A 14,307-nucleotide genomic window follows, 5' to 3' on the forward strand; every position below is an offset into this window, starting at 1 on the left:
CCAGAATTTTTAAGATTTTATAAAGGACTTCAAATACTAAAACAAAGAAAATTTCAAGCAACTAATTATCTTTATTTACATTCTAGAGCAAGCTACCTAAGAAAAATATGAAGATGCCAACGTATGCAAGGCCCAATTCTAGTAACTTCCAAACTTCGCACTATAAACGATTGGCTATTTTATCTCACCAAAAATCATTTGCAACATGGTAAAGAAATCCTCAAATTTTCAAAACAAATTCAAGCTTACAGTTATCAATTTATTAAAATTTCATTTAATTTCTCACTCTTGTTCCTCAGATGCTGCTCAGTCACTTTCAGCTTTACCAATATATAATTTTCTCATCAGTATATCCATGCCCCAGAGAGGACATAATGGACTTCTAAAAAACTGCCTTCCTTTACTCTAACCTTTTCAGTAACTGCCCCTGTTCACGTCGACTGGCGGATTAGCATCAGATATTATTTACTCACCTTTTTTCCCTTTATATTCTATTCTCCAGTCCGTAGGACATATTATAAAACAAGACTCTTTCTAATCAGTAACTCCCATGCCAGGAACCTGATCTGCTTTTCTCTGCAATCCCTGCCAGATAACGTATTTCCAGGTAGAGAGTTTTAACAAACTGATCCCCTTTCATCTCTCTCCCTAAGAAAAAATGTTTCCTGTTCCAAAATGTTCATCAAGTGCTTTCCATGGAGCTTCTCTAGAGCAAATTGGCGCTATTCTCTCTAATGTGGCAAAACATCTCAGAATTCTTTCAGATCTTTTTTGATTGTTGCAAGAGAGACACATTTCAGTGCTTACCTCAACAGAAAAGACCATTTTCTACAAATGGATTTATAATGAGACTCTTTTACTGCAGAGGTGGTGTGTAACTAAGATAAATCTGAAGACTTTTTTTTTTTTTTTTTTCCCCAAAAAACACACTCTTAACCTCTGTGTTAAAAAATAATTGAGTATTTCAGGGAATTCAAGAAGGTTAGGGCCAAAAGATTCAAAAAGATTGCATGTCCTTCATCAGTTAAGTCTGAGCCTGCATTACAACCACAAACTATAAACCAAATTCTGGTTTTGTGTAAAGGGCAATTTGGCGTTGTGGTGACAAGTAAAGAAAGTTGTATGCTATCACAGAAACAGAGAGGCACTAGCAAGGATAAAAATGAAAGGAAGGGATTTTCAGAACAATTAAGAAAGTTTTGTTTCAGCTGCCTTTGCACATACTCAAGACTGAAGAAGCTCGCTCAGAACAGCAGTGAGAATTCTCAAAGCTGAATGTGCAGAAGAGGAATCTTTGCAACCATAAAAAATGTCACAAAATCTGTGTTTCTGTGAATGGGCTGTATGGGCTGCTCTGGTTGCGGATGGAGAAGTAGTTACCAGACAACAGCAGGACGGTGAGAGAGAAAATACAAGCTGGGAGGGAACTTCTGGAAGCCTCCCAGGAACCGACAGCCATGTTTGGAGCACATTTTAAAGCCGGGATACCACGGAGGTGCCGGCCCTGCCCACAGCCTCCAGCAGCCCCTGGCACCCACTGTGGGTCACATAAACCACACCACAGCCACAGCCTGGAGGGCAGCAGCTGCTGTTGGCGGGCGATGGCTGCAGGGCAGCATGTGTGTGGGCACCTGCTGAAGGAGGGGACCCGGGAGGGACCCTCCGAAGCAGGGGAGGCCCCTCTGCTCCGCAGTGAGCTGCTGGGGCTGGGTAGCCACCACGTGGCGTACTGTGTGGGCATGTGCTGTGCAAACAGCTTTCTGCTATTAATAAGAAGTCTAATTGATTAAAGATGTTCTAATAAATGTTGGCTGTGATCTGTTCCTCTTCCTGACTCAGTGCCATGTCAGTGATATTTAGAAGATACAGTATAAAAAAGCCACAAAACTACAAAGGTGTCATCTGGACTTTGTAAGCGTGTATCTTAATCAAGTTGCCTAAGCCTTAAACTTAGGCAGTAACAATGCTCTGAATTCCTCCAAAGGGCACCCATCAGCCCATTTCCTGGTTTCTCCCGAGCTCTGTATCAGATGGATTTCTGTAGGACCATTTTACCAGTGTGCACGTGTACTGTTTTGGGCCGTGATAAGTTTCTTCACAGGAGCTCCTATAGTGCAGTGTTTTGGATTTGTGACTATAGCAGTGTTGGTAGGTACCCACCTTCCAGTTGCTGCCAAGCAGCGCTCCCATAGAGTCAAGGCCTTCTTTGTTTCCCGCCGTGCCTCCTTCAGCGAGGAGGCCGGGGGTGCACAGGAAGCGAGGGGGGGGACAGCGCCAGGACAGCTGGGCCAAACTGGCCCAGAGGATGTTCCGTGCCACACGATGCCGCGCTCAGCAATAAAAGCTGGCGGAAAGCACGGAGCAGCGGCACTCAGAGCGGTGTTGTTTGTCTTCCAAGTAACCGCACCGCCGAGACGGAGCCCTGTTTTCTTGGAAGTGGCTGCACATCTGCCTGCCAACGGGAGGCAGCGACTTAATTTCGCTTTGCTTGCACGTGCGGCTCCTGCGTTACCTTATTAATCCGCCTTTATCTCAACCCACGGGTTTTCACACTCTCGCCCCACCCAGCTGGCAGGCAGCGAGCGAGCGGCTCTGCGGGGTGCCGCTGCCTGCCAGGGCTCACCCACAGCAGCGTGGCAAATCCGGGCTCCCCTCACGCCGGGCTGTGGGATCGCACAGCTGCGGAGCGCGCACCCAGCCCGCCCCACATCTGCCCTGGGGCAAAAAACCGCGATTCGCTGCTTCTGGCCCCGGCCGCACGCCCCCCCCTCTAACCCCGCGGCACCCCCGGGGGCTCGCCCTGCGCTGCGGGCTCAGCCACACGCCGGGATCGGGCTCGGGCTCGGGCTCGGGCTCGCAGCCGCCTCACGCCGCCCGCGGGCAGGGGCGGGCCCGCCGCCATGGCGACGCTAACGGTCGCTTCCCCGGCGCGCGCCAACCCGGCCCCCCCCCCCCAACAACGCAGGCAGGGGGCGGGGCGCGCGGGGAGGGGAGGGGTGAGGGGGGGGGGGCGAGGGGAGCGCGCGGCGCCACGCCCCCCCCTCCACCCGCCCCCGCCCCCGCCCCCGCCCCGGTGCTGTTGTCTCCGTGCGGCCGCGGCCGGCGGCTCTCGCGAGATCGGCGTTGGCGCCGTGACCTCCATGTGAGAGCGGCGGCGCCTGGTAAACACTGCCCGGGCTGCGGGATGGCTCCCGCCGGCGCCCGTTAGAGCCGCAGGGCCGCGGCCCCTTCCCGCCTGCCCCCGCCCCGCCCCGCCGCGCCCCGCCCCGCCCCGCCTCGCCTCGCCTCCGGGGCCCCGCGGCGCGGCCCAGCGGGGGGCGGAGGGGGTCGCCGCGCCTCGCCTCGCCGCGCCCCTCCGAGCCCCTCCGAGCGGCGGCCCGGCGGGCGGGGAGCCTCGCGGGGAGCCCGGCGGGACTCAGCCCCGCCGCCCCGAACAAAGGGCGGGGGGAGCGCCCGGCCCCCGCCGCCGCTGCCTCCTCAGCCTCCGCCGCCGAGCGCGGGAGAGAGCGAGCGAGCCCCCGGCGCCGCCCGGCGCGCAGCGCACCATGTGGATCCAGGTGCGCACCATCGACGGCACCGAGACGCAGACCATCGACGACCTGAGCCGCCTGACCAAGATCGAGTGCCTGCGGGAGAAGATCCAGGAGACCTTCCGCGTCAGCCCCGACCGGCAGCGCCTCTTCTACCGGGGCAAGCAGGTGAGGCGCAGCCGCCCCCCACCCCCCCCGCCGGCCGGGGGCTCTTTGTGCGGCCGGGGGCCGGGACCCCGCGCCCTCCCCCGGCTTTTGTTCGCCCCCCGTCCCGCCGGGCCTGCGGGCGGGAGCCCGGCCTGACAGGACGCCCCGAGGCGCGCGGCGCGTTGGTGTGGCTCCCGTTATTTTTATTTTTTAACGCTTTATTTATTTATTTTATTTTTTTTAAATTTATTTTTGGTGCTGTTCCACCCCCCCCAAGGCCGGGCGGGTGCCGGCGAGCCCCCCTTTGTGTGTTTGTTTTCCCACCTGAGCCGCGGGAGGCTCCTCCCCCGCCCGCCGTCCCCGCCGCACCTCGCTGACAGGGCCGGGCCGCCACCGCGGGGCTCGCAGGGCCAGCGGCCGGCCCCAGCGCCGGGCAGGCGGCGACGGGGACGGAGCGGGGAGGACGCGGGCACGGCCCCGCGGTGGGCGGCCCCCCCACCCCCCCTCCTTTAACCCCCCCCCTCCCCGCCTGCCGCCCCCACCGCTGCCGTCCCGTCAGCGCCCGGCCGGCCCCTCCCCGCGGCGGATTAACGGTTCTCGGTGCCCGGCCGTTGCGCGCCCCTCCCCGCGGGGCGCGTCACGTGGCCGCGCGGCCGTGACGGGGGGTGCCCGGCGGCCGTTACTTTGCGCGGGCCGGAGCCGGCGCGGCCCCCGCTGAGGGGAGGGGAGGGGAGGGGAAGGAGGGGGGCGGGTGGTTAAGGGAGGGCTGCCCGGAGCGGCTCCTGGCCCTGGGGTCGGTGCCCTGCGGCCGGTGTGTGGCTGTAGGAACAAAAAGTAACGAGTGGCTGACAATCTCCCTTCGCCGTGAAGGTGCGGAGCCTGCCTTCTGGAGCGCGCCCCGTGAGGAGCCGGTACTTTGTCTAACGGAGCGAGCGTGTGTGTGGGGACCTGTAACGGCCCCAAACCGCTACAGGCAGCACCCCCCCGCCCCGCCGGAGGGGCCGAGCCGAGGCACATCTGTCTTGAAGTTGTGTAACTCGCTTACGTTTGTGCTGCACCAGTGTATCTCTGCCTTCCGCACCAGGCCCTGCACTGAAAAAGCTTACCTGAGGAGAGGGGAAGATGAGCTCTAACGAATTGTGCTTCTCTGTGTAGTCCATGAGTGGTCAGGCTAACCAGCTTGAACACTTATCATCGACAAATGCCTTTCTTAAAAGGGAGAATAGTGAAGTATGGCTGCACTTACCCACCTAAGCAGCATTTTTCAGTTTAGTGCTTAGTTTATCGAGGCTGGGATGCAGTTGGGGTGGTATTTGCTAAAGAGTGAGGGCTTTCTTCAATAGTTTCACTAATTCCGCAACCATTTATGTCCATTTTCTTGCAGTTACCATAATTAATTCTGAAGTTTCCTTGGTGGTTATGGATTGCTTTTTCTGATCCTGTGGTGCTAGTAAGTAGAAAAAAGGTCAGAAGAATGGTTTTCTAAGAAGCAACATTGAACGTAGAGAGAGACACGAGGAGAGGAAAATGTAAAAAATTGCAACTCTTTCAGGATATGATAAAATCAGGAAACAAGGGGGTATTTCAATTAAATGTAAGGTGAACAGAAAGCAGTAAATTGGTATAAAGAACATGAAAAAACTAGGAAAATTCCTTCATCTCTTGGGGGAAAAAAAAATTAAACATCATCCAGTCCACACTTTCTTATCTGTTTAGCACTCAGTGTGGTTAAATCTATGCAGTCTGCTAGTAGAGCTGTGATCCTGCTACTGAGTAGTGCTTACTCTAGTCTCTCTGTGACTTGCAGATACTTTGATCTTTCAAGTGCTGGGTGCAGGCAGACTGGCTAAATAACTGTGTTCTTCTAAAAATGGGAGGTATATGAGGTAATAGGGATATAGAAACCTAAATAAGTCACAGTTTATGGGCTGAATATCTACAACTCCATGGCCTTAGCTTGCAGCAGTTACGAAATCAGCCTCAACTAACATTTTAAGCTAGAGCTGCTCTTTTGCATCTTATGGACTATGAGCGTCCATGTCCAGTTAATGCAGTTTACCTTGTGTGCTGGAACTTGTTGGGTTTGATCTTCAAGTGCAAATGCAGGGATGTAAGTGGGTAGTTCTTAATCTCCTGCTTTCGAGGGTTAGAATGCCCTAGGACTGCTGGTGAAAACCCAGTGTTGTGATTAATGTGATATTTAGTATTACGCTTTTTCCCTTGCATGACTAGGAAAAGCAATATGTAGTTTAACAGATTGTTTTCAATTTTTAACTCTTCCTGTCAGGAGGACCTACGATGCACATGTGGCATCAAAGAGTGAACCAGAGTAGTGTTATTCTGTAGTGTTGTTTGCTTGGTCTTTTGGGGGCATCCTGCACTCTGAGGATTCATTTTCCACAGAGCTAACTAGCTGTCAGCCAGAAAAGTCATTCTGTAACTTAAGGTAGAATTTCCTTAGTAAAGGGGACAGTAGTGTATGCATAATTCTTTGCTGTGGTGCAATAACCTAATAAACTCACAAGTTACAATGGGTTGTGTGGAGCCTCTCTGTCAGAACACAAAGACAAGGCAGTTTGACAATTGGCAGCATGATGTCTGTCTGTCCTAATTAGAAAGCCTATGTAGCACTTTTAATGAGGATAGTAAGTTTGCAGTGTTCATTAAGAAAAGCGAAAGAGATATCAGAGTAGATGAATTCTTGGCATCTTGACCTAACAGGGCAGACTTTCAACAGGACCAAGTAATAATCATTAGTAGGATTCCTAGACTTCAGTAATAATGCTGGAAAAATTGAGTGGTAAAAATATTTTGAGGTTTAAGTTTGGAAACTTGCCAGAAAATTTAAGGTTATGCAGAGGACCGCAAGAGTACAACTACAAACTCAGGTTTTGTCTATAACTGAGCACGAACAACACTGCTGTGTTTTAGCAATATGTATTCTTTTTGGGATATAAAAAATAACTTTGCCTTTTCATTATCCTCTCTCACCCTGTTGGGCTTTAGATTTGGTGAAAACTTAAAAGTGGCTATTGTTGTTACAGAAACCATCGCCTCAGGTGGCTCTGCCGTGGTGTTTACCAGAGTAAAGGTAATGAGGCAGTGTGGTGGGTTAACTTCAGCTGGTTGCTGGGTGCAAACCAAGCTGCTCTCCCACTGCCCCTCCTCAGCAAGGTGGAGAGGAAGAAAATGTAATGAACAAACACGTGTGGGTTGAGATAAGTAAGGAGAGGGAGATTGTTCATGAATTAACATCACAGGCAAAACAGACTTGGCTTGTGGAAGATAAATTTATTGCCAGTTGATAATGAAGTAGTGCAGGGAGCACTGGAGGGAGGAGGGGGGGCAATTAGCACCTTCCCCCTTTCTTTCCAGGGTCAGCTTCAGTCTTGTTTCTTCTGCTTCCTACCTCTACATAGGCCAGTACAGCCCACCAGTGAAATGAGGTGGGCTGTGGTCAGTCCATAATGCTTAGTCTCTGCTACGCTTCCCCACCTCCAATGTGGGGCCCATCCCATGGGATACAGTCCTGCACAACTGCTACAGTTAGGGTCCTTCCCACAGGCTGCAGATCTGCCAGAACTGTTCCAGCATGGGTTCTTCCCATGTGGTGCAGTCCTTCAGGAACAGACTACCCCAGTGTGTTTCCCCCCTGCCATGGGCTGCAGATCCTGCTAGGCCTCCTGCTCCACCGTGGGCTCTCTTCCACATGTTGCAGCTTCTGCCAGGAGCCTGTTCCCTGCATAGGCTCTCCACAGGCTGCAACATCCTTCAGGCTACGTCCGCTGCTGTGATGTGAGGTTTTCCAGGGGCTGCAGAGTGGAGATCTACTCCAACACAGCCCTCTGTGGGTTATGGGTTAGGAGGTGAGGGGGAAGTCAACCTCTGTATCATGGTCCTCTTCACAGTCCCCTTCCTTCTTCTCTGACCTTGGTGTCTGTAGGGCTCTTTCTCTTACATTTTCTCACTCCTCTTGCAACTGCTGTGTAGCATTTCTAAAATATTTCTTAAACATGTTATCCTTGAGGCACAACTGGTGTAGCTCACTGAATCAGCTTTGGCTAGTGGCAGCTCCCTTTCGGAGCCATCTGGAATTGTCTGTATCCAACGTGGGAGCAATTCCTGGTCCATTTTCACAGAGGCTACCCCTGCAGTCCCCCTGCTGCCAAAACCTTGGCACAAGCCTGGTACAAGCAGTGGTAGAAGTTGCTTCTTAGGTTGATGATCTTGTTGGTGAGGAAGGTGCTTCAGGTCTGTTTCATGGAAGACTGAAAGGAGCTGGTGGGAGTATTGAAGCTATTCAATGTCTTGATGTCAGACTGAAATTGAAGTAAGATAAAATCAGGTTTACTTCATTAGAAGAAATTCAACTCTGGTCTTCTGCACAGAAAAGCGTGGTAGCACACATCTTGCTCCCTACCTGTACACTATTAAGTATGTTTTTTCAAGTCATTGCTGAGATACCAAAGTGCTTAATTTTTTGTTTCTCTAAACTTAAAAGATTGAGGGATAGTAGGAGTGGAGGAGCTTTAGTCTTGCATGTGAGCCTGCTTGTGATAAAACAGCCTCAGTGAAACATGCAGTTAAAATCTGGCAATAGGTCATGTCTTGGTTTACCTACAGCCTTTCCTATATAAGACATCTTTAACTTCTGCTGACCTGGACGGACAAGTGAGCAGTGGATAGAATCTCATGAGAGTTTAAGCTTCAGCCTTGTGAACTGTGTGTCTAAGGGCTTCTTAAATGCTAACAGCTTGGGTAGATTTCCAGAAGGAAAGAAAAGCATTATTTGTTGAGTTTTGCCCCAAAGAATGGGAGTGCCAAACCTATTCATAAAACAATCGAGTTTCTTAATGCAATTTCTTCCCAGCTTTATTTTGTTTGGAAAATTGTAAACACTTTCAGCTGAAGCTGTCTAAAACCCATCTGCCTGAGGCAGAATTTGGGTGTGAGAAATCTTCAATTTGAGAAGTTAGCTGTATATCTTGAAGGAATAATTTGAAGCCTTAGAAAGGGAGTGATTGCCATTCTTTGAAGCTGGTAGTAAGTAGCTCTGTAGCTTGATAAAGGACTGCATTCTGGGCTCTGTGAGACACACACGGTCAGGCTGCATTCAAAAATTCCTGAAACATTCATGCAGTGTATTTCAAGCTTACTTGGCAGTCAGTTTGGTTGCCCTATTAATATTTTTTTTGGTTGCAGAAATAGTTTACTGAAACTGGCTTCTTGTTATATTGTTGAAGTTACTAATGCAACTTACCAGTCCTTAGTATCATTAACTTCATTCAAAGCACTAAAACAAGCTGAAGGCAATGCTGAAGTATATGTAGAAGCAGTACTTTATACTAGCTTATATGTGTGACTTCAGTATTAGGAAACTAGAAAAAAAATTGTATTTCCTGGACGAAAAGGCAACTAGCTTGAAGGCTGTGCTTTGTGGCTTGTATATTCATGTAACCGAATTATGGTAGTTGAGCACTAGTGCTTTTCTTAACTTAATGTGGGTACTCGTGCAAACTGTTTATTTTTTATATGGCAAGACTGACAACTGGATGGTGAGGATTTCCTGCCATTTCACCACTGGCACGCAATCAAAAGTTGATACCACTTCTAAGAGAACTCACTTTAAAAGCTCAAAAGTGGATGTACATGCCTAATCATTTAGTTGTTATGTTTGAATAACTGCCCTGATAAACTTGGGTCTTATATTATTATTACCATTATTATTTTTAGATTTCTGTTGATTACAGAAGGTTCAGATAATAACCAGTTCTTCATTACAGGTATCCTTACAAGCTGCAAATAGTCATTTGCTCACCCTGGCACCACTGTTGCTGAACTTCAGTTGCCTGTGCTATAGAAGTCCATACATCATACAGGAGGTACTTGACAACCCTAATCTAATCAGCACAGAGACGAATGAGTCTTTCCATGCTTCTAAGGATTTCAATACAGCTTTATATTTTTGGCATACATGTTTATTACAAGTGTCAGGTAATCCTCAGTGTCAGACAGAAGACACCATGAACTTTTATTTTCCTAATTAGAAGACTCCTGAGGACTGTGGAAGAAAACCTGCTACTATAACTTCATCTTCCAGCTAGAAATTAATGAGCAAATGTTCCTTTAATGGGATTGAGAGTTGCTTCTGAGAAGAAAACATCCAGTCTAAATTAATAATTTTTTTTTTGTATCTCACCCAGTGATAAAGAAAGAAATAATCTTCAAAATCTGAAGTTCTTATTTAAAAATTTAATTTGGAAGAATTGCAGAGATGAAGCTGTAATGGCTGCCTTCACCTTGATCTTCTGATTAAGTCAAAAAGTCTTTTCAGACAACTTTCAGCTATTTTCATGTTCACAATAATCTTTACAATGGAATCTCTTTTGGATTATAGTTAGTCCAAATCAAAAGGTAAAATGCATTGGTACCACCTGTACACTCTGCATATCATTTTGTAATATGGTATTAAGAAACCCTGTAGTTGGAGACTGGCCTTAAACTGTAGGCTTCCATACTTATTTTTAGTTACAGTACTTAAGGAAAAGAGTAACATGCTTCTTAAAAGTTAGTTGTGTTGCTTGAGTACCAAGAGTAGTAATGCACACTTCATTTGCGGTGTATCTGCCGAGGTTGATGTGTAGTTACAAACAATGTCAGCAACAGGAATCTGATTTTTTTCCTAGATCGTGTGGCTTTGTGTAGCATATCAGACTTCCTCTTGTGTATGGAGTTGAGCAAACAGTGTATTTACACTTTGTGCTGTGATTAAACTAGCTGGTTGACACTACTTCTAAAAAAAAAAAAAAAAAGCCTTAAGTATTTGAAGTTTCCACAGTCTGCCTCAGTAGGACTTCCTCTTGCTGTGTGCTTTCTGAGTATTGTAGGAGTCTAAGACTGTGGTACCTATCGAGATTGATTTGTTGAGTGAGGCATTTGATATCGAGTATTATGACCACTTTTCCTTGAGTCAAGGGCAGATCATTAGCTGTTTCATTAAAACAATTAAGCAGTCAAATTAAGTGTGCTCTAATTTAGAAACTAATTCATGTGGGCTTGCTGGTGTGATTTTGTTTATTTTTGGTGTAGTGGTCTTGTTTTCAAACATTCCTATAGGTTACTTTGAAAAGTCATTCTCTTGGCAGAAAGAGTGACAAACTGAGTCTGATTTGTGACATCTTAAAACAATAATATTTTGTTTGGCTATTGTTTTTAAAAATGTTATGATCTGCCTGTCTTCTGTTCTGGAGAGATGGATCTAGAGTCTGTCAGAAATTCCTTGTCCAGATATTTCACCTACTTATTCTATTGTGATTTCATTACTCTAAAGAGTGTTAAGAGAAAGCAAACAGGACAGAGAATGATTTTTATCTTTTTTTATTGACTAGTAAATTCTCCTTCTTGAAATGAGGGAGTGATCAGCCATCTGCATTTGTTTATTTTTAATAGCAAGTTACTAAGTCCAAACTATTAAATAAAAAGTTATCACGAATATTTTAGAGCATAGTCAAGACCAGTACTTGTAATGAAACTGTAAATTAAAGTCTTTCTAATGATGAGTGAAAGAATTGTAGAGTCTCAAATACATTTCTGCTTGGTCTCTGCTTTTGTTCAGGAGCTTGTCAGAGAGAGTGAAGGACGTAATGCACTGATAGGGATTTCCTAGAGTTTGACTGGCATTTCTTCTACAGCAAGGTTAAGGTTACTTCATTTTTAGGAAAGTAAAAATTACTTTTTACAGTTACAGTTAATTTTCGTATGAGACTGATAGGTGTTGCTGTTTGCCTCCTGTTAGGATCTTTGCTAAGGATCTGGACAGCAATGAGAATGGGGGAGAGAGGAAGTCATTCAGGAATGCCAAGGAGAAAACAGTAGGAACAGGATCTTCTTGTGTCTGCAAAGCATTTATGCCAAAATTTTGTTTAAAATGTGGGGCTACTGAAATCAAACCGACACTTCAAAAAGTTTCTTCTGGTGGCATGTGACAAGGAATCATGTACAGTCTTGGCTTACAGTCTTTGCTTAAAGATATTTGCTTGTCATTATTTTTCTTTTTATTCTCTTACTATCATGGGTTGTCTGAGGAATTTCCTTCCTGAACTCAAAAATTACTGATCACTTAAATGTCACATAGCAGCAGAACTGTCCCATGTACAAGAGTAACAGACAGAGCAGCCTGTATGGAACATCTACTATTGAAACTAGAGTTACTTGAAAAAGTGGATCTCCTGGAGTTGCCAAACCCTTAAAATATTGTGTATTAAACTTTCTAATTCATATAAAGATAGCAACTTCTTTGTGGTTGGCTAAATTCATTTTTATTTAGCTTTTTTTCCATCTTGCAGTTAGGACAGCTGTACTTCCTTGGGAAACAGTGCAAGCATACAGATGTTTTAAAAACCTCCCATTGGGCCTTAGTACTGAATGTTGTTAATATGTGAACTTAAAAATCCTGTAAAATTCCATCATTTTCTTCACATATGAGATAAACTGTAGTTTACACCTAGACTATTATCTGGAATAAAAATACTGTTCAGGTTATTTTGCTTATGCTTTCAAAGCTGAAAATCTAAGCACACTTCACAAATATTAGAAGTCCATGAATTAAGTGTCAGGCATGGTAATTTTCTTGACGTGGGTTGGTACCATTGGTCCAAAACTCAGTTTGGCTTTTCATTATCAGAAATGGGTTCGAGATATGTTTAAATCAGTCTGTAAAAACACTAAGTAGAATTCAGAGTTCCAGCAGACTTCTTCCATGCAGGAACAGAAAAGTCTCAAAAGATTTACAGACTTAAAATAACGGAAATTCTAGATTTCTTCTTTATTTGCTTTCAGTGGTTTTCTGAAAGTTCTAGGTTCTTTTACTTATTCAGACTAACTTAGCCTCTGGGTAACTCCTTTTATACAACCTTCTGTTTTCTTCTGGGGGGGAAAAAAAAAGAACCAGCAGAAAGCTTTTCTGCTGAACTTTATCTGGAAATGATTTACTCTTATGCATTTCCTATTAAAGAAATCTGCAGGGTGCATGTAACACCAATGCAGAACAAAAGACTGATGTCACTTTTCAACTTTCTACTTCAGTTGAAGAGATCTGCTGCATTCCATGGTTTCTTTCATCTTTATTGCTAGATCTTGGCACTGTTCTAGTTCTTGGAAAATATCAGAAGCGTCAGAAGATGCTCAGAAACACACTTCCATAAATGACTAAAGATCCTGATTTGCAAATGGAGTGACTGAATTAAGGTGACCTAGGAACCTACCCTACACTCTTTGATCATGCTATAGGATAAAAACAGTAGGTAATATGTTCTAACAGGAATGATGACATGCTTTCTTGAGAGTTCTCCATGCATGCTGCGTAACCCCAAATGAGCTGTGATTCTGCAGGGACTGGTAGACAAATTAATGTATTAATTGTTGAATGACTTGTGGGGTGATTTTTCCAAGTAATGTAGTATAGTATACTGTGTATGATCATTTGTGTTAGTAAGTGCAATTTCTACAAGCCTTTAATTTATGGCCTGATGTTACAAGGCATAGTTCTAACAGTGATAGTGGGTAAGTATCAGTTCCAGTATTGTCTTGCTACAGCTACTTGTATATTAGCATAAGCACAGTCTTGTCTTACTTTTAAGTATTTATAACAACCCTCTGAAGAAGTATTTTGAAACTGGTAGTCTCTATAGCACTTAAACTAGGTTTGAAGGATGTAATCTGTTTCAGTACTTAGGGATATTTATTATATAGAACGAATGTTAGCAGATACAGTAAATCTAACTGCTACTTAGTGACACTTCATTCAAAACATGTTAATCAGGCCTTACAGGATTTTGAAAGAGCTAGTCATTAAGAGGAAGAAAAACTGGAAGTGGTGATGTTTACTTGTAAGGAAACAAATACTTCTTGATGGCTGTAGTGTCAGAAGAGCTGGAAAAATAATTAAAATCTTCATAAAGTTGTCTATTTTTTTTCCTTTTTTACACGTTCTAATGACCTATTAAGATACTGCAACTGAGATAGAGTGTGACTATTTGGTATTTGCTGCATTTCTTTTGCTTGTCACTTGTACTTAGGAGCTTGAGAAAAGCAAGCGTCCATAAATGCTTAGTCAATGATAATATAAAAATGTGTAATGTTTTCATTTAAAATATACAGGCAAATACGATAGAGTCAAATGTATTCTTCCTGTTAGTATCTTTATGCAGTGGGATGGTATGAACTTTTTCTGTATATTTGTATAAATAAGTATTGTTAAAAGTGAGTATACTATAAAGCTGACTGGGGGGAGTGGTTGTTTGGCACCTATTTCCACAAATTGCTGTAATATTTTTGAATGTATTTTTTTGCCTTCCTGCATTGAATATGTAACCTGTCTATGAGGTAGCCTGCGTCTCAATTCAGTAATGCATTAATGTGTTTTGATAATAGTGAGAAAAGGCTTTCTGGGAGTTAGGTGTGTGTGTGTTCTGTAGTTGTGTGTGGTTTCTGTTCCTTTTCTGTTAGTGGTGTTTCATTAAGAAATACTGTATTCCAAGATGGATTTAAAATGTTAGTTGTGTATAGAAAAAATATGTATTTGTTCTACTTTTTGTATCTTCGTTCCTTCGTCCTCCTACTTGTCAATATA

The 14,307-nt window shown here is 45.3% G+C and overlaps 1 protein-coding gene across 3 annotated transcripts in view; it reads left to right on the forward strand.

Moving 5' to 3' along the window:
- The first annotated feature begins 3,113 nt into the window (after positions 1 to 3,113).
- The window catches only part of UHRF2 (ubiquitin like with PHD and ring finger domains 2), an 84,695-nt gene continuing 73,501 nt past the window's right edge, over positions 3,114 to 14,307 (forward strand). Inside the window, exon 1 of one of the 3 annotated variants that reach the window (XM_068667642.1) lies at positions 3,114 to 3,698. In XM_068667642.1, the coding sequence (XP_068523743.1) occupies positions 3,546 to 3,698 (153 nt within the window). In that variant the 5' untranslated portion in view covers positions 3,114 to 3,545. The remainder of the gene's footprint in view (positions 3,699 to 14,307) is intronic. The other 2 variants (XM_068667640.1, XM_068667641.1) reach the window with 2 other exon arrangements.

The sequence above is a fragment of the Anas acuta genome, chromosome Z (assembly GCF_963932015.1).
Source record: "Anas acuta chromosome Z, bAnaAcu1.1, whole genome shotgun sequence".
Lineage (NCBI taxonomy): Eukaryota > Metazoa > Chordata > Aves > Anseriformes > Anatidae > Anas > Anas acuta.